General features: G+C 36.1%; 3 protein-coding genes across 3 annotated transcripts; all 3 read right to left on the bottom strand.

Annotated features, from left to right (window-relative positions):
• Positions 1-838: 838 nt before the first annotated feature.
• LOC140884669 (uncharacterized) lies at positions 839-2,634 on the bottom strand. The gene is made up of 3 exons (XM_073291499.1): positions 2,431-2,634; positions 1,692-1,813; positions 839-1,360 (listed from the first exon to the last, which is right to left on the bottom strand). Exons 1-3 carry the CDS (start codon positions 2,564-2,566, stop codon positions 1,034-1,036), a joined length of 585 nt encoding a protein of 194 aa, XP_073147600.1. The 5' UTR covers positions 2,567-2,634; the 3' UTR covers positions 839-1,033.
• A 488-nt stretch (positions 2,635-3,122) lies between these two features.
• LOC140883271 (uncharacterized) lies at positions 3,123-5,522 on the bottom strand. Its single transcript, XM_073289674.1, has 6 exons — positions 5,127-5,522; positions 4,659-4,766; positions 4,267-4,428; positions 4,023-4,194; positions 3,539-3,612; positions 3,123-3,377 (listed from the first exon to the last, which is right to left on the bottom strand). The coding sequence occupies exons 1-6, from the start codon at positions 5,394-5,396 to the stop codon at positions 3,297-3,299; spliced, it is 867 nt and encodes a 288-aa protein (XP_073145775.1). The 5' UTR covers positions 5,397-5,522; the 3' UTR covers positions 3,123-3,296.
• A 771-nt stretch (positions 5,523-6,293) lies between these two features.
• On the bottom strand, positions 6,294-8,839 carry LOC140884058 (pollen receptor-like kinase 3). Its single transcript, XM_073290723.1, has 2 exons — positions 7,430-8,839; positions 6,294-7,217 (listed from the first exon to the last, which is right to left on the bottom strand). Exons 1-2 carry the CDS (start codon positions 8,745-8,747, stop codon positions 6,661-6,663), a joined length of 1,875 nt encoding a protein of 624 aa, XP_073146824.1. The 5' UTR covers positions 8,748-8,839; the 3' UTR covers positions 6,294-6,660.
• Between the last annotated feature and the right edge of the window lie 12,225 nt (positions 8,840-21,064).

Below are 21,064 nucleotides of genomic sequence, written 5' to 3'. Positions count from 1 at the left end.
CAGCAGAAGAGGTTCAACGAGACAAGAATAATTTTCACAAAGAACTCTCCCGATTCATCTGACCAAGTTTCATCACATTAGTACCTAGAGAAATACCATTCATCTTTCAAATCTCTAAGGCATATGGGGATTAATTAGTCAGCCCAAGTAGCTATTATACTCATAAATATTAACCACATTACTAACTTCATTTTTCCTACTTCATTCTTGTAATGGAGCATAAATTTCCTCTTGCATCTGTTCCCAACTCTAAAGAAAACGAACCGACCAAGAAAATCTGATGCCCAATACAGTAGAGTTTACACTCTTCATTCTTTATCCAACAGGGTAGTTGAAATTTATTTTCGATTCAAAATTTCAAATGGCTAATTTCATTGTTAGATTAACCGATATGTAACATCAAACATGGCCTTGAACATTCATATTGACTTATGTTTCAGTAAATTAAAAGATACAATCTCATCAGGAAGCAATATTTAGAATTTGTTTGACGTGAATCATAAATTCTACTTCATCAATAATTTTTTTTTTATCAGAAACACTAATATTATTAAAAAAGAACGTAAATAAAATACAAAGTGTGGACCAGAAATCCACTAATCCTCAAGAGAGGGAAGAAATGTAATCTAGCTCAATGCTAAGCTCCAATCCACTTCATCAATAAATTTTAACCAACTAGATCAAGAAATGGTAACTAATCCACCGCATAACAAAACATAAATGGTACTTTATGCCGTCTGTAATTACCACCATTAAGGACTGCATTGCGTCATGCTTGAAAGAAATCTTAAAATAGCTGCAACTTATCTAATTCTTTTGTTTTCAAAAAACACAGCAATTCAAATCTATAAAAAAAGGTTTATATTTGCAAGACAAAAGATACAAATAACACCATGCACCCAAGGCATATGACAATGGTTTAGATATACAAGTACACTCTTAACAAATAAGTAAAATTCCGAGTTCCCAAAGATAAACTTTATCCACTGACATATAAAGTGCGTCGAGGTATACATACAGAATAACATAGTATTTAGTCAGGAAAGGTGAGCAAAGAAATGAGGGACTCGTACTTCGGAAAACGTGAAATGAGTTCTGAACGATTTGCCATCTCAAAATCATCAAATTGGAAGGCAGGCGCACATGTGCATCCAACAAGCGAAAAGTGCTTCTCTGGATCCCTTGGCGATTGTTTTACTACCGTGTCGGAGGAAATGTCAACATCAATGTCCTTGGTTGGAAATGAACCAAACCAGACATTGGGAGGCACTGAATACTGAACTGATTGATTCTCCGAAAGAACATCAGGTCCAAGGCATGTTAATTTTGCACTCCCATCAGTTTCATTCAATTCGAATACCTGGAGTCAAATTGGGATTCATGCAAAGACACTTGCAAAATAGCATGTCCGAGAAAATATGAAACTTGAGAGCTAAGATACAGCTATTTCAAATTAACAATGCACAAATTAACAAGAGATCAATTCGAGGAAAGAAATGTGACGGATCGTGCAAGATACACGACAACGCGCTCTAATTTTGCTAGTTTCCTTGAATTGTTATTTCTAGTTATATCCATTAAAGAAGAAACAATGTACATTATCCGACTCATAGTAATCAAATAATAATAATAATAATCAAAAGCAGTTTCTCTAATTCACAATTTTGCAAAATGATAAGAAAGAAGATGACCGTTAAAGGTTCTCCGGAGTAAAAATGCCAGGTTTCTGCACATGGAATGCGATGGAGTTGAGAAACGCTTCCAGAAGGCACCAAGAAGTAGATGCATGTGCTAACAGGTCGGTCTACCTTATCTGCACGTGAAATATTACCAAAACAGAGTAAGAACTGGGGCACAAAGATAAATCCAGGGTAGCATTGCAGCATGAAATTTTGAAGTAAAAGTTCGGTAACTAAAAAGTTATCAGTCGAAAAAAAAGTTGTGCATGTATGAAGTATGTCGTTTGCCTACGAATTCTGAAGAATAAATGAGAATATGGCGGAATAATTAAGCTGATAGCAGCACAAAAATTGTTGAATGAAGTATCATCTACTCCAAGAAGAAAGAAACATATAAATACATTTAATACACTGGAAACCGACAACAAATTGAAACAGAAAAAGTCACAAGATTTATCAGCGGCCAAAATTCTAGGATCTTAATCTCGAGCTAAAGAAGGACAACATCTGAAGTAAAAGGATGCATTTCATCAAACACCATTTCAGCTTGTATCAATTTTCTATTAAAAAAACATTTTTAAATAGAAACAATTTGCAGCCATATTGGATCAAGAAAATAGATCCCACTAAAAGAAAGTAAATATTTATCAAGTTATGATCCAGTTCATAGCATATTCAAACCAAATTGAAACAAAAGATTCATGACCTGCAACAGAACAACTGAAATGCAGACAAATTGTTGAAGACTTACATCGAGAGGGAAGATGAGATCTGGAGAGTGTGACTGAAGAGTCTCTGAACGTTTCCGAGTAAAACCCACCTTCAGGATGAGGCTTCAGATTCAATTTTGCCACGATCTCTGATGTAGTCGCCGCCGCAGAATTCATCTTTGTGAACTCTGATTCGATCCAGTAGTGGACTAGATTATGTTGAGTTTCAATAGTTTCTTTCTTTTTTTTTTAAAGAGTTTGTGATATATATTGTTAAAATATAAAATTTTAAAAATTATGTTTCCATAAAAACTTCAAGGAAATAATAGAAAAGTTTACTCAATTATGGGGGTTAACGAGATCGTATTAAGTTTAATATATAAATCGTGCATCCAATTATTCATATTTTTTAAATCGTGCGTCCAACAATTCATATTTTTCAGCATAGACGTGATTAACGATATATTATTGACGTGATAAATAATAAGACATTAGATGATTAGATGATTTTTGTGAGATGCAAAAATCCTGCATTTTGTTGCACGGATAAATAGAAATTGAGATCACTTCTGGCCTCTTGCTTCTCTGTGAAAATAAGTTCGAAACGACGTCCTTTTGTGGCTAATTTTTCATTATTTTCAGAAAAATTTGGTGTGCTCTTGAGAGGAATAAAAGACATGAAACCAAAAACTTAATGTAGGGCTTAACTTGTATTTTGTCAGATTTGATAGTTTGATATGGATGAATTTATTCTAAAGACATTGATTCGCTTCATTGTAGGTAGTATTTGCAAGAGCTTATTGAAGAGTTTATTGTAGAAGCTTAGAGCCATTTAAAATAAGCTGTGTCTATAGATGACATATGATGATAATGTCGTGATCATTCTTGTTACACCCTGTTGAAGTACTCAAGACTGAAACACACTCTTCACAAATCCTTGCAAGGAGCTGCCCATTCCAGCGCCCACCGCTTCAGCCAGATACTTAGCCTGCAAATTCGCAAGTCTTTAAACGCGTTGGGATGAAAATTTCATGTCATGGAAATTCAGTGAGATTATTTCATTGACATGACGCTAATGTATTATAACTTATGTACATGTAAAAAGTACAAGCGAACAAAGAAGCAATGAAAAGGAGACAATATGGTTACCTCCTGAACAGTGTTTTTCAGATCAAATGCATCTTTAATTCGTCCATCCAAGAAAGCCCATGTATTCTGAAAATCTGTATACATGGCATGACAAGTGAACAAGTCTTTGTGCACAAAACAGAGAGGAACGACACTACTTAAATGATATTATCTGCCAATCAAGCTATTCTAATGCAGCTGTGCATAAACATGTTAGGCCTACATGGTAAGCTTCATGACAGTTGGGACTCCTCCACACAGGGCAAATTGCACGAAAATGCATCTCAACGAGAAAAGGGAATTGTATTGACAAAGAGAAAAGTATAATGAACCACGTTGTGTTACAAGAAAAGCTTGCTTGAGTGCATAGAATGTTAATGCCAAGTACAACATGGAATTAGCTAGCACGTGAGAACAGAAGGAAAAAAATATCACAAGCTTCATCGAGACGCGAAAAATAGCATCTGAATCACGCAAGGAAAAGAAATCAAATCTCAATGCTAACCTGGGGAAGTATCGGTAAGCATGTATAGTTCAGTTGTGGAGTATATCCCACCAAGGACCGTGCGCTTAACATACCAATCAATGTCAACAGCCTTATCCCCAGCAGCATGCCAAATTTCATCAACAAGCGTCACTCGCTGCTTGAAGCTCGCAGAAATATTCAAGGGTTGTGCCTACAATTCATCGTATTAAGGATTTACTTGGACAAGCATCTCGATAAAGCTTGGAGAGACAACAATGTTAACCTGTATGCTAAGTGCTTGGGGCCATTTTGAAATATAGGGAGCCTGCATCTCTAATCGAATTCTGACGAGCTTTGAAACCCGTTGACTGGGAATTAAGCTTTCCAATTCAGTGTTTGTCTCAATTACGTTAATTAGCCTTTGCAGACAATCATCCATGAAAAACTGAAGCAAATAAATAAAAGAGCATTGATCAACCAGTGTATATAAAACCGATCCACAGAAAACGTGTCTCTCCATGGCCTAAGAACTATGAGCATTGAATATATAGAAATATTACGGATCCACAATGAGCATAAAAAAGATAGATCCAGTATCCTGGTAACAAATCCATTCTGTTTAGGCGTTGTTCTAACACCCAATTAAACATAAATATAAAGGTTACACATCCATACCTCTACTAGAGAAGCTTCTTTCCGAGGAAAAGAACCGACAATAGAAGGTGACACACCAACATCTCTCGCTCCCGCAATCATGGCTGCATCAGTCCATCCTAATCTTATCTGACAAAATATCGCAAGTCACCATTACAATTTGCAGAAAGTAATTTCGCTTATGCTGTCACTCCAATTCTATTCTACCAAGAAAAAGGACTAATTTAATCGATTAGTTACATCATCGATTTAAAGACTCGAGAAACAGCTTTAAAACATTGAGCTACGTTAGGCTGCGTTCATATGAAATCAGAGATGGGAATGCATACAATTCCACTCATAATTTAACTAAAGTTATTCCAGTCCAAGTTTAATTTAATTCACTAAAATCACGACCCAAATAATCCATTTTCGTATCCTACAAAACACAATTAACAAATAAAAAAAAAGAAAAAAAAAAAGAAGAAGAATTGAAGGAAAGGAATGGACCACGTGGCCAAGGGAGGCATGAAGAACACGAGCCTGCTCATTCTGCCAGTGATCTTTAGGACGCGAAGCCTTCCTCGCACCACTCTCCCGCGCGCCGCCCGACGTCGACGATGAAGTGAACGGGTTAGGGTTTTGATTGGGAACGGTTTCAGATCCTGCAGCAGTAGAAAACAGCGTTGGATTTGTGAGTATAGGCGTTGAATTTTGAAAGCGGTTGATCCGCTGGCCTAACGCCGGCAGCAGCCGTTTCGCCACCGCGAATCGATTCATTTGCTGTACAATATCAATATGGATGGGGGCAACAATAATCCAGCAGAAATCTTGGTTAACTTCGATCGCCACTCCAAACTCAGCCCTCTATGTTCATAATAATATCCACTATGAGATGTTTCGGGAAAAAAAAAATTAAAAAATTATTTTTAGAGCTTTTCTATTTTTTTTCAAAAAGTTTACGAGCTTAGCTTAAAGCATTTCACATAAAACTCTTAATTTTTTTCACATAAAATTTTATTTAACATTTATTAATCTATGCCAATATCAAGAATTACATACTTGGAAAATTGATTTGTAAATAATATAGAACTACAATATTCGATTTCAATGGTCAAAAGTCAAACCAGGCAGTCATATATAATAGGATAAATGACATATATCAATCCTGTGAAATCGCGTGTTTGTTGATAACCCTCTATATAAATTTTTTGAGCTAGAATCCTCTTATGATTTTAAATCTGTAGCATACACTCCCTTCTGGCTAAAAAATGACTAAAATGCCCTTAATGTTATAATACAATTTAATATTAAAATATATATCGTATGACAAATATTATGATAAAATAATTATATATAATTTTTATAGTTATTTAAATAAAATTTGATTATTTTACTCAATTAAATATAGAATTATAAAACAAAATTAATTTAATTATTTATTTAAGTAAGGGTATTTTTGTCATTTTTTAACTAAAAAAGGTGTGTATGCTACAAATTTTGAATCACAGGAGGTTATTAGTTTAAAAAAATTTCATAAAAAGTTATTAACAAACTCGAAATTTAACAGGTGTGATATATGCAATTTTAACTATATAATAGTTTAATTCCTTGCCTCATGGTCGCATTTTGAGATGTTCTAGAAAAAGTGCTAAAGAAATGAATTTTGTACGGAATCGAATTTCATCAAGTGGCAAACATGTTGAACTCCCAAACTTCTACATTGATCAATCAAAAGCCAAATCAAGGAACAATATTCACAAAAATGAATGTCCAATCTATTTTCTGTGCTTTCTTTTAAAAAAAAAACCACAAAAATGGGGTTCAACCACCAATCCTATAGATTACTTTCCTAATCTAGAAAAAAGCAGCAACACTTCTACACAAAAACTACATTTACCATTGATGACTTGGGGACATTCGATCGGTTAATTATCATCGGATCATGTAAGTTTCGTATGAATCTTGCACATGTCGTAGGCATTTCGCGGTGTGTCCGATTCATCCAGGTGAGAACACCATTGTGGAGGGGGAAAAAAAAGCCTCAAACTTGTACCTCTCCTATATTCCTTACAGCTTCCCTCATTTCAATCCTCTTACTATGGTCATTTTCTATGCAAGCTGCTGCAATGTACAGTATCTTCTCCATCTGGTCGACGGAACTTGACGCGTTTCCAATCTCCGGGTCAATCAATTCCCTGATTCTGTCCTCGGCAATGGCTTGATTCACCCATTGCACCACATCAGTGCCACCCTTTGGATTGTACTGAGAAGGGAATTTCCCTGTCATGATTTCAAGAATGACTATTCCTAGGCAGTAGACGTCGCTTTTCGGGGATATTTGCTGATACAGGACAGCCTCCGGGGAGCTGTAGGCGATGAGGGCTTGCGCAGATGGGGTGCTGCTGATTAAAGCATGCAGCCCGTAATCTGTTAGCAAAGGGTCGTAGCTTGATGACAGAAGTATGTTGCTGGACTTTAGATTCCCGTGTGGCAGGTCCTGGTTTGCGAATTCCGTGTGAAGGAATCCAAGCCCCTCTGCTATTCCCTTGATGATTCTCAGTCGCGTCGGCCAATTCAGCTCGTCGCTGCTACCGTTGCCTGAAACCATGACATGACACTCGAATGTCAGAGCATTTTCAGCTCAGCAAACGGCAAGGCCGGTTTGCGGAAAAATGTAGTGGAAAAATGTTAACAATACTAGAAATGGTGAATTAATGTATTCAATTTATGATGATTAATGCCATGATTCGTTCAAAATCTGGGGATATCTTTCAAGATTCGAGAATGAAGTATATATCAAAACACATTACCCTGCTGTCCATGCAACAGAAACATAAGGCTGCCTTTGGGAACAAATTCAGACACTAAAAGTTTTTCTTCTTTCCTGTAGTGATACGCCAATGGTGGTAATATATTGGGGTGCCTGGGGCTTCCAAGCTTCCTGATCTCCGCGTCGAATTCATCTCTACTGAACTTATTCATTTCTCTCAATCGTTTCACCACAACAGACAATCCGTTGGCCATGACGGCTTTGTAGGCCGACCCCATGCCACCATTTCCAAGAACCTCTGCCGAAGCCTTCATCAAATCAGACAATCCGAACATCCCTCTCTCTTCATTGATCACCACAAGATCGCTCGCAGATTTCCCGCTGTGTGAGTGTATTCTGGAGGAACCGCGGCCACTCGAGTTGTTATCCGTGTTTCTTCCTTTCCTGCTAGAGCTCAGACTCCTCATGTTGCTGCTAGGTGTGTGGATCTGCACTTCTTCGTCAAGAGACTCTTTTCCAAGGACCCGAAAATTGTCGTCCTTTTTCCGGGCTCTGATGACGATGGTCGCCAACAAAAGAGCAGCCACTATGCCAAGGACGATCCATTTGGCACTCGAACCGGATTCTTTAGTTTCACCAGGGGCTGGTGATGAATCTTGAACTTTACATTGCCTCGAAACGATAGAGCCACAGAGGTCGGGATTTCCTTCAAAGGCCGTGGCTTTAAATTTCGACATGCTTTGAGGGATCTCTCCTTGTAGTTTGTTGTTGGAAAGATCGAGTATCTGCAATGATTTTTGTGCTAATTCAGGGACAGGCCCTGAAAACTCATTGTTATTTAGCATTAGAGCTATGAGAGTCTCCAGTTTTCCTAAAGAATCAGGGATTTTACCAGAGAACTTGTTTCGTCCGAGCTCCACTTTCTTGAGATTCCCCAATTTAATAAAGAAATCTGAAGCTATCTCCCCGGAAAACTGATTCCCTGCCAAGAAAATGGCCTTCAACTTATTCAGCCGATTGAATTCAGGCATTGGACCTGAGAAGCTATTGTTCTCCAAACTGAGAGCTCGAAGATCTTGAAGATTCGCCAAAGATCCAATATCAATGTTCCCAGCATCACCAGAGAGGCCAAGATTCATAAGAAACAAGCCCGACACACTCGTATGACCGGTTTCGCTGCAATCTACGCCAAGCCATTGCTTCTTATTGTCACACGGATTGGTCCCTTTGATCCAGGTTGAATCCAGGGAGGAAGAATTCATCAACTTCTTTTTAAATTCGATGAGGTAGTCATCATCATCTATAGCGAAAGAAACGGAGAAGACGAGGAACGAAATGAGGAGGCGAACAGCGGCCATCTCAGTGGGAAGATATTGGGAAAACGCCGTAGGCACCTCCAGGCTTGATGGCACAGCTGATGTTTTTTGAAGAGACTGCAAAATTTCGGGCCCTGAATTTTGGGAAGGTCTCTGATATGTGTGGCTTTGTTTGGTTTGAACTTGGGATAGTAGTATGTCATGATTGTGTGATGTAGTGTACTGATGGTTCGAGTTGAATAAAGATTGGTGATGGAAAATTTTGGTAAGCTTTCTAGTTTGAGATTTTTCAGGTGGAAAAGAGAGGTGAATCTTGGGTGGCTTGGCATGTTCCATGGGAGAAGCGAGAGTTCCAATTTTCAAATAGTAAATTGAATTTCAAGAAAATAATTAATAAAGCTAGCTTCAAAACAATTAAAAACAATAATACCCCAAAAATAATCTTAATTTATTTTAGAAATAAACGAAAGAATAACAATAATAAACCAAAAATTTTATTATTATATATTTATTTATTTATTTATTTAAATATAAGACTCTAACAAGCATGAGCCAAAAAAAAAAAATAGAGTATGCCTCATGTGAAGTGTGTCACAAATTTTTATTTGTTGATGGTCAAACTGCCCATATTTACAATAAAAAATAATATTTTTGACATAAAAAATAATATTTTTTCATGATTCAAATAAGATACTAACCTCACAAATTTGATCTGTGAGATCGTCTTACAAGAGTTTTTTGTTAAGAAAATAATCTCAGACAATATTGATCGAGACAGTCCCTTCGAACAAAGTATGAATTCAGTTGATGTATAGTGACCACCATCTCCCGCCGCGACACATTGTCGACGATGTTAATCCATTTTATATGCATGCATCAATTCTTCGATCGGCATACCATTTCCATGAAATATGCGTGTTGAAGAATTTTGCAAGACTATAAACTACTACACAACAACTATGATTAGACGGTCGTGACTCGTGAGACATATCAATTGTTTGGGTTATCTATGGAAAATGTAGTATTTTCTCATGTCAAAAATATTACTTTTTGTTATAAATAAGAGCAAGATCAATCCGTCTCATGGATAAATCATATCACAAGATACATATTTCTACTAATGACGACATATCTCTATTTGATCACCTATGAGAAAACATATTTTTATATAAAAATTATTATTTTTTATTATAAACATGAGCATGATTGGTCGTCGACTCATATCACAAATAAAGAAATGTGAGCAGGGGCGAAGCCACCCTTAGGCTAGGGTGTGCTTCAGCCCCACCTATTTAAAAAAAAATTAGTAGTTTTAAAAGTTAAAAAAATATTTCTGCCTCATGTAAAAAAATTAAAAATAGAACACTATTACATTTTTTTGGTTGGTTTATTGTCGTATTTGAGTTTTGAAATTATGCGATTTTGAGATAAGTTTGACAACTCTAAAATTTTGTCGAATATTTAGTTGCGATAAGATTGATTTATTATACATATGAATTTTCAAGTTTAGATTTTTTTTCCTAAAAACTATTGTTGCGAAATTTAGGAAAAATAATAAATTGGTAAAAAATTGAAATATTTGAGAATTATTGACTTTGCAATTATTATTGAGCTTGTATTGTGATTTTTCTAGTTCGAATAATTGAAAATTCAATAATTATGAGATTTGAAAAGTGACCGTTTGTTGTAAATTTTTTGGATGATTGAAATTTTCTAATTAAGTATTTCAGAAAATGAAAAAAATAAAAATTTAAAAGTTATTTTTAAACCGAAAGAGCATGTATCGACATATCAGGGACATACATCAATTACAGTCTAAGTTGAGCATAAAATATCAATTTCAATTGAAATAAGCTACCGAGTTGAATTCATCTGAAAAATCGGTTCAGTTTATTCAGAAGCTCGGTTTTAGATTTTAAAAATATTGGTTAGGTCTTTTATGTTTCGGATTTTAACATAGTAGTTTTGTTTAGTGAACAAACCTAATATTTATAAAAAAATTTAATATATTTAAATTTTTTGATAAAATTTTATTGTATAATAGAACTAGACTTGAAAAATATATTTTTGAATAGATAATTTAAATTTATATAATTCAATTTCTAACTACAATTTTTTAAGAAGATTTGATTTTTTAAAAAAAAAAATATAAAAGATCGAGATCGCTTAATTTGGTTACTAATCAAAATAATAAATTTTTTTTTGTTTGATTTTTTTCGGTCTTCGAAGTAAAGTTCAATCGGCACGTTTTATAGAAAAAAATGTTAATTTGATTTAGAAATTTCGGTTCGATTTTAACTGAATTTTCACTCATATATTTCTAAAATGAGACGGAGCCAACAACAAATACTTTTGAATCTTAGCTCCGCCCCTGTATGTGAGATCGTATAACACGAACTTACTATAGTTTTTTTTATCAAGTAGAGCACGCACATTGTTTAAACTAGATTCATTCGCATTTTAATCGTTGCATGCACCCAGAGACGAGTAGAGAATCATCACGACGAAATTCAGGGCACGTCTTTTAATTCATTTTTAATCATAAAATTAAGTGATAACAATGAAATGAATGCTAATTATTTACTAATCATGACACCAAAATCGGCCGGTTAATGAAATACTACCTTTTGAGTAGTACCCAAATCATTCATGTGATGTGAGAGTTTACATGTAGTGACCCTGCATGGTATCACCTACTAACTGGCAACTAATAGCATGCATTAAACTTAATACAGCAAAATAACTTAACATAGTAAAACATGCGGAAACAAAACCATAATTTACATATCAGCTTAGTAACATAATCCAGGCTTAAATCTGTAGTGATACAACCAAATCGAAACCTTAAACAGTAAACATTATACAGCTATAACGAATCATGCTGTATAATAAAATCCTTGTTAGAACCTAATGGGTTTTTAGAGTCCCATGTAGTTGATCAAGATCGTAGGATGCGGTGTCGCCTTTGTTTGACTCGATGATGGTCGTCCTCTTGGCATCCCACTCCTTGGGTAAGGCGCGTAGAGCTCTCCTCCACACTTGTTTGGTTGGATATTGTTCCCCGAGTTGGGCTAGCTCATTGATAATTTGAGTAAGCCTTCGGAACATAGTATCTACATCTTCGTTTGATTCCATCTCGAATGTTTCATATTTGAGTTGGAGTAGATCGATCTTCGTCTCTTTGAATTGATTAGTCCCTTCATGGCATATCTCCAACTTGTCCCATATCTCTTTAGCGGATGAGCACATTGAGATCCGGTTGTACTCATTCATATCTAAGGAACAATGAAGAATATTCATGGCTTTAGCATTTTGAGAAATTAATCGCATGTCCTCCTTGGAAAAGTCGTCCATTCCCTTGAGAATTTTGACACCCTCAACCTCTTTAGTAGGTATGTAGGGACCTTTCACAGTAACTTTCCAAAGATCATAATCTACAGATTGGATATATAGGGACATTCGGTTTTTCCAATATCCGTAGTTTATGCCATTGAAAAGAGGAGGACGATTTGTTGATTGCCCTTGAGCATAGTCGCTCGCTAGATTTGCCATAGAGCCTTTTTGAAAATATTTTGTAAAAAGGTGTCTCTGATACCACTTGTTAGAACCTAATGGGGGGGGGGGATTTAGGTTCTATTGGCAACTTTAGCAATTTAAAGCGATTATGCAAGTATGCAAGCGAAAGACTTAAAGTAATCAAAAATAAATGCGGTAAATAAATGCGTAAAAGAAATAAAGCGATAAATGAGATAGGATATGTTTATGGAAGTTCGACGATAAATCGTCTACGTCTCCCTTTCTTGGTTAAGATTGATTAACCAAGGATCCACTAGCACTTCAACTCTTGGCCTTGATGGCTCCAAGGATAGCCGTACAACTCAACACGATCACCGCGCCGATACAACTCGAACACTTGGCCTTAAGGGCTCCAAGGATAGCCACAACACAACACTTGGCTTCACACTCAAGTGCTTACAACGATAGCACAACACACTTGGCTTCACACTCAAGTGTTTACAACAATAGCACAACCAACTCACAAACTATTTTTACAAACACTCTCAAATATATCACACAAACACTTTGATAGTGAGAAATTGCTTGCAAAGGAGAGAAGAGATGAGTTGGGATGTCTCCAAATGAACTTGGATGACCTCTATTTATAGTTGGCAAAGATTTGAATCTGATTTGAGTGCTTGGAGCGTGTGTTAAGAAGTCAAGGAGAGACAAAAAGTGTTCGGCGCTGCTGCCATCTTTTTCCAGCACTGAGCAGATTTTGTGGAAAAATCATATCTTCCAATCTAACCGTTGTATTGATCTGAAATTTGAACTGAAGCTTTAAAACATCTGGATCTTCATTCTGAACGGTGAAGATTTGATTTTAACGAGTCAAACATTTCCAATAATTTTTGGAAGTCACTTCATCAAGTTTTCAAACTTGTTCTGTGCAACAAATTTGAAAAATTCATATCCCCATATCCATCCATTGGATTGATCTGAATTTACACAGAGGTTGTAAAACATCCTAAATTTGAATCTGATTGGTGAAGATTTGATTTGGATGTCTTAAACAATCCCAGTTAATTTCTGAAATTGAATCTTCATCATTTGCTTCATGTTCTGCAGAAATAGGTATTGTGCAACCTTTGTGGAAAAATCATAACTTCATATCTAGCCGTTGGATTGATATGAAATTTGGATATAAGTTTTCAAACATCCTGATATTGATTTTGATCGGTGAGATTTTATTTGGATGTCTCAAGCACGTCCAGTAATTTTCAGAATTTGATTCTTCATCCTTCACTTCAAGTTTTGCAGAAATAGGTGTTGCACAACTTTTGTGGAAAAATCATAACTTCATATCTAGCCGTTGGATTGCTCTCAAATTTGGACAGCACATGTAAAACTTCCTCATAACGATTATGACTGGTGAAGATCGGATTTCAATATCTAGAAAATTCCCAGTAATTTTTGGAAGTTGTTGTTCTATACTTTGGCTTCTTCTTGTCTTTTTCTTCATATCTCTTAACAATGTTTCATCCATTCAATGAGCAATACAAGACTTTATAAATACATGTATAGCTTCAAAATAGCTTCCAAGAATTTAATCATCAATAAATCTAATCTGTAAAATCTCACTTTAAATGGTTAGTAACAATTAACCGAGTTTTGTAATCATCAAAAAATAATATTATGAAACTTGTTAATGCATTAAAAACATTAATCTCATAACACGAGATTTGTATGCGTTTAAGGCGTAACAATCTCCCCCTTTTTGATGATCACAAAACTTGGTTAAATAGGAGAAATAAATGTACAATATTAAATAAATAATTTAAATTTGCACAATATAATTGCATGAATAAAACTCCCCCTAAATTAAACAATTAGTGAAGAAGAGTTTGTTTATCAAATAAGCGATTTTATTCTTCATGCATTTAACCATACTAACTCTCTCCTTTAGTTAAAGTATTTAACCAAACTAATTCTCCCCCTTTTTGTGATAATCAAAAAGACTGGAAAAGTATGCAAAAACATGAGAATTGAAATATGATTTCTAAAATGCAACACATAAATTTTACATAAATAACAAAATATGAGCGTATAATATTGAATAAATACAATTAATTTGTATTATCCAAAATTAAGTTACTCAAATTTTATATTAAGCTCCCCCTTAATATGTCATTATCTTTAGAATATGTCAACAAGTGATTACAACTCAATCATGCCAAGTTCACCACGCAAACGAATAAAAGTATTTTCATCTAGTGGTTTTGTAAAAATATCGGCAATTTGATTTGTCGTGTCAACATATTGAAGTTCAACTTTATTTCGTTCGATGTGGTCACGAATAAAATGATGACGAATGTCAATATGTTTGGTGCGCGAATGTTGAATCGGATTCTTTGTTAGACATATGGCGCTAGTGTTGTCACAGAAAATAGGGATTTTTGAAAAAGAGACGTCATAGTCGAGCAATTGATGCTTCATCCAAAGAATTTGCGCACAACAACTACCAGCAGCCATATATTCGGCTTCGGTCGTTGACAACGCAACACAATTTTGTTTCTTTGAAAACCAAGAAACTAAACAGTTTTCTAAAAAGAAACAAGTTCCACTAGTGCTTTTACGGTCCACCTTATATCCACCAAAGTCGGCATCACAATATGCTTTTAAATCAAAGAAAGAATTTTTCGAATACCACAAGCCGAGATTTGGAGTATTTGAAAGATATTTGAAAATGCGTTTTAAGGCGAACAAATGTGATTCTTTTGGACATGATTAAAATCGTGCACACAGGCAAACACTAAACATAATGTCCGGTCTACTAGCAGTAGCATATAATAAGGAGTCAATCATACTATGAAAGGAAGATTGATCTACAGTTTTACCATTTTCATCCTTGTCGAGTCTGATTGTTGTGCTCATCGGTGTAGATGATGATTTTGTGTTCTCCATTCCAAACTTCTTTAGAATCTCCTTGATGTATTTGCTTTGGTTCACAAAGAACTCATCCTTACACTGTTTGATTTGTAATCCGAGGAAATAGTTAAGTTCCCCCATCATACTCATCTCGAAGTGTTCCTGCATCAACTTAGAGAATTCTTGACAAAGAGTTTCATTAGTAGAACCAAAAATTATGTCATCAACATAAATTTGCACAATTAATAAATCATCTTTGTCATGTTTGGTAAACAAAGTAATATCAATCTTTCCTCTTGAAAAATCATTTGAAATAAAGAAAGTTGATAGTTTTTCATACCAAGCTCGAGGAGCTTGTTTCAAACCATACAAAGCTTTGTTTAGTCTATACACATGATCAGGTAATAATGCATCAACAAAGCCATCAGGTTGTTCAATGTACACCTCCTCTTTCAATTCACCATTAAGAAAAGCACTTTTGACATCCATTTGAAATAACTTAAAATTTCTAGAGCAAGCAAAGCAAGTAGCATGCGAATAGATTCTAGTCTAGCAACAGGCGCATAAGTTTCATCATAATCTATGTCTTCTTCTTGACTATATCCTTTTGCTACAAGCCTAGCTTTATTTCTAGTGATAGTACCATGCTCGTCAAGTTTATTCCTAAACACCCATTTAGTTCCTATGATAGATCTATCGTGCGGCCTAGGAACAAGATTCCAAACATTATTGTGTTTAAACTCATTCAACTCATCTTGCATAGCAATAATCCAAGAATCATCTAATAAAGCATCATCAATACACTTAGGTTCAACATGCGAAACAAAAGCAAGATGATTGCAAATATTAATAAGAGAAGAACGAGTGGCTACTCCATTCGAAGGACTTCCGATGATAAGATCCATTGGGTGATCTTTGTGAAGCGTCCAATCCTTCGGAAGTGGTGTTTCCTCAACGGAAACATCTATATCATTTAGGCTTGAGGAAGCCAACTCTTCTTCGAGTAATTCTACATCATCAATGTTAGTGCGAACAATAGTAGACATAGATTCATCAAAAATAACATGCATAGATTCTTCAACAAGTAAAATGCGTTTATTAAAAACTCTAAAGGCCTTACTTGAGGTAGAATATCCGAGAAAGATACCTTTGTCGGATTTGGCATCAAATTTGCCAAGGTTGTCCTTACCATTGTTATGTATGTAGCATTTGGAATCGAAAGCTCGAAAGTAAGAAATGTTAGGCTTTCTCCCTCTCCATAATTCATATGGAGTTTTCTTGAGAATTGGCCTTATTGATACGCGATTGATAATGTAACAGGCAGTGTTCATTGCTTCAGCCCAAAAATATTTTGGTAGAGAATGCTCACATATCATGGTCCTCGCAATCTCCACAAGTGTCCTATTTTTCCTCTCAACGACCCCTTGTTGAGGAGTCCTAGGACAAGAAAAATTGTGACCGATGCCTTTCTCTTCACAAAAGTTTGAAAAACTCTCATTTTGAAATTCAGTTCCGTGGTCACTACGGATCTGCTTTATTGAAAGATTTTTCTCATTATCAACACGTTTCACAAAAGTTTTAAAATAATCAAAGGCATCATTTTTGTGGGCTAAAAATAATGTCCACGTGAATCGTGAGAAATCATCCATAATGACAAATGCATAAAGCTTTCCTCCTAGGCCAGCGTTCCTCGAGGGACCACATAGATCTAGGTGAAGAAGTTCAAGGGGCATAGAAGTTGATATAAAATTTTTGCTTTTAAAAGATTCTCTTATATGTTTGTCAAGTTGACACGCATCACAAACAGAATCTAATTTTAAATTGAGTTTTGACATACCAACAACTAAATCAAGTTTAAAAAGTTTTTCTATGGTATTAGGACCAACGTGACCTAGTCGTCTATGCCAAAAAATGTTGTCATCAACATTCAAGGATACAAGGCTTTTGATATTTGATAAAGATAAATTATTTAAAGAAACCTTGTATACATTTTCACTTCTATATCCTTTGAAATTTATGGATTTGTCAGTCGTGAGTGATATAGTACAGTGTTGGGGAGTGAATTTGAATTCATAACCTCTATCGCACAATTGACTTATGCTTAGTAGATTATGTTTAAGCCCTTTCACTAGGAGTACATCATCAATCAAGCAAGATTTAGATATACCTACTGAGCCGATTCCTTCAATTACTCCTTTGTTGTTGTCTCCAAAGGTGACAGTTCCCTTCTCCTTTGGTTTGATTGATTGAAGTAGCTCCTTGTTCCCCGTCATATGTCTAGAACATTCACTGTCTAGATACCATATGCTAGGGAAAACAATTTTCCTATTTCCCTCATCATCGTCGTCGGAGAAGATGTCATCACTTTTAGCCATGAGGCAGATGTTGGCTTCCTCCTCGTCATCGTCGCTATCGCTCCAAGTGGCTAGAAGTGCTTTCTTCTTTTCCTTGTCAACTTTCTTCTTAAGAGGACACTCATTTGCATAGTGGCCTTGTTGTTGACAGTTGTAGCAAGTAACTTCCTTATCCGGCTTCTTTTGGAATTTGTTTCCTCGCATGAATCGTTTGAACTTTCTTGCGAAGAGCGGCATATCATCATCATCATCATCTTCTTTGGATTGGCTAGATAGAGCAATCCCCTTTGCCTTGGTATCTTCTTTATTTAATTCCTTCCTTGTTGATAATTCCAGCTCATGGGTTTTTAGAGTCCCATGTAGTTGATCAAGATCGTAGGATGCGGTGTCGCCTTTGTTTGACTCGATGATGGCCGTCCTCTTGGCATCCCACTCCTTGGGTAAGGCACGTAGAGCTCTCCTCCACACTTGTTTGGTTGGATATTGTTCCCCGAGTTGGGCTAGCTCATTGATAATTTGAGTAAGCCTTCGGAACATAGTATCTACATCTTCGTTTGATTCCATCTCGAATGTTTCATATTTGAGTTGGAGTAAATCGATCTTCGTCTCTTTGAATTGATTAGTCCCTTCATGGCATATCTCCAACTTGTCCCATATCTCTTTAGCGGATGAGCACATTGAGATCCGGTTGTACTCATTCATATCTAAGGAACAATGAAGAATATTCATGGCTTTAGCATTTTGAGAAATTAATCGCATGTCCTCCTTGGAAAAGTCGTCCATTCCCTTGGGAATTTTGACACCCTCAACCTCTTTAGTAGGTATGTAGGGACCTTTCACAGTAACTTTCCAAAGATCATAATCTACGGATTGGATATATAGGGACATTCGGTTTTTCCAATATCCATAGTTTATGCCATTGAAAAGAGGAGGACGATTTGTTGATTGCCCTTGAGCATAGTCGCTCGCTAGATTTGCCATAGAGCCTTTTTGAAAATATTTTGTAAAAAGGTGTCTCTGATACCACTTGTTAGAACCTAATGGGGGGGGGGGGGATTTAGGTTCTATTGGCAACTTTAGCAATTTAAAGCGATTATGCAAGTATGCAAGCGAAAGACTTAAAGCAATCAAAAATAAATGCGGTAAATAAATGCGTAAAAGAAATAAAGCGATAAATGAGATAGGATATGTTTATGGAAGTTCGACGATAAATCGTCTACGTCTCCCTTTCTTGGTTAAGATTGATTAACCAAGGATCCACTAGCACTTCAACTCTTGGCCTTGATGGCTCCAAGGATAGCCGTACAACTCAACACGATCACCGCGCCGATACAACTCGAACACTTGGCCTTAAGGGCTCCAAGGATAGCCACAACACAACACTTGGCTTCACACTCAAGTGTTTACAACGATAGCACAACACACTTGGCTTCACACTCAAGTGTTTACAACAATAGCACAACCAACTCACAAACTATTTTTACAAACACTCTCAAATATATCACACAAACACTTTGATAGTGAGAAATTGCTTGCAAAGGAGAGAAGAGATGAGTTGGGATGTCTCCAAATGAACTTGGATGACCTCTATTTATAGTTGGCAAAGATTTGAATCTGATTTGAGTGCTTGGAGCGTGTGTTAAGAAGTCAAGGAGAGACAAAAAGTGTTCGGCTCCGCTGCCATCTTTTTCCATCACTGAGCGGATTTTGTGGAAAAATCATATCTTCCAATCTAACCGTTGGATTGATCTGAAATTTGAACTGAAGATTTAAAACATCTGGATATTCATTCTGAACGGTGAAGATTTGATTTTAACGAGTCAAACATTTCCAGTAATTTTCGGAAGTCACTTCATCAAGTTTTCGAACTTGTTCTATGCAACAAATTTGAAAAATTCATATCTCCATATCCATCCGTTGGATTGATCTAAATTTTACATAGAGGTTGTAAAACATCCTAAATTTGAATCTGATTGGTGAAGATTTGATTTAGATGTCTCAAACAATCCCAGTTAATTTCTGAAGTTGAATCTTCATCATTTGCTTCATGTTCTGCAGAAATAGGTACTGTGCAACCTTTGTGTAAAAATCATAACTACATATCTAGCCGTTGGATTGATATGAAATTTTGATAAAAGTTTTAAAACATCCTGATATTGATTTTGATCGGTGGAGATTTTATTTGGTTGTCTCAAGCACGTCCAGTAATTTTCAGAATTTGATTCTTCATCCTTCACTTCAAGTTCTGCAGAAATAGGTGCTGCACAAATTTTGTGGAAAAATTATAACTTCATATCTAGCCGTTGGATTGCTCTCAAATTTGGACAGCACATGTAAAACTTCCTCATCACGATTATGACGGATGAAGATCGGATTTCAATGCCTAGAAAATTCCCAGTAATTTTCGGAAGTTGCTGCTCCATATTTTGGCTTCTTCTTGTCTTTTTCTTCATATCTCTTAACAATGTTTCATCCATTCAATGAGCAATACAAGACTTTATAAATACATGTATAGCTTCAAAATAGCTTCCAAGAATTTAATCATCAATAAATTTAATCTGTAAAATCTCACTTTAAATGGTTAGTAACAATTAACCGAGTTTTGTAATCATCAAAAAATAATATTATGAGACTTGTTAATGCATTAAAAACATTAATCTCATAACACGATATTTGTATGCGTTTAAGGCGTAACAATCCTCAAGGCTCCTGCTCCCTAGTTCTGCCTTGAACTACCAGCTCCGTCCATCCTGCGACCTGCCCCATGGAATAGGGTGTCCAAGATAACAACTAGGACGTGAGCGCTAACGCCCAGTACATAGACATGAGTAAACATATGTATATAATGCATGCAACATGATGACTGGTACAGGGTCATCTGAAAAATCATGCTCAGAAACGGCGCCACATGAGTGTTGCCACCGCACGGATCAACCTCCGGGTGCAACCACACTCGTCTAGTACACCAGAGTAGACAGACATAAATGCCCCCGCCGTCGCGGTACTCTCAGTGACAGACTATCGAGTATAGAGCTGAGCGGCTCTATAATCAGGTATAACAAGGTATAGGCTCAACGTGTATATGCACATGACATATGAATATGAAAAACGGTAAATCGTACATCATGTCATATAATAATGCCAAATAAATGCAATATATAAACTAGTATACTCGCTGGCAATCTCAGTCAATGTGTACGTACCTCTAGGCTAGTTCAAGTATAGTAAGATCCTAGGTTCCAAGCCTATATTCACAAGTTCACCGTATCACTACATAAATTCTATAAGTCTTAACTAAGCTAATAAGTACTCCCAAAACTTAAATAGATTCCCGAACCATACCTTCGTCCGTAGTTAGCCCTTTGGAGTCGCTAGTCCCGGATGACTATAACCACACCTTGGTTATTCCAGAACCTCTATTATAACCGATAGGGCTCTCAAATGTATATCTCACACTATATAACTGTAGAAGGAAACTCGGGAATTCGTATTTCAAAATGAAATCGAACGAGCCCTATTTATAGGCAAAATTATCGGCCAGGATCGGAACTTCCGATTTCAGGATCGGAGCTTCTGATC

Source organism: Henckelia pumila, chromosome 2, assembly GCF_033568475.1.
Source record: "Henckelia pumila isolate YLH828 chromosome 2, ASM3356847v2, whole genome shotgun sequence".
NCBI classification, from domain to species: Eukaryota; Viridiplantae; Streptophyta; class Magnoliopsida; order Lamiales; family Gesneriaceae; genus Henckelia; species Henckelia pumila.
The sequence above is the reverse complement of the archived record's forward strand: the minus strand, read 5'-3'. Positions and strand labels throughout refer to the sequence as shown.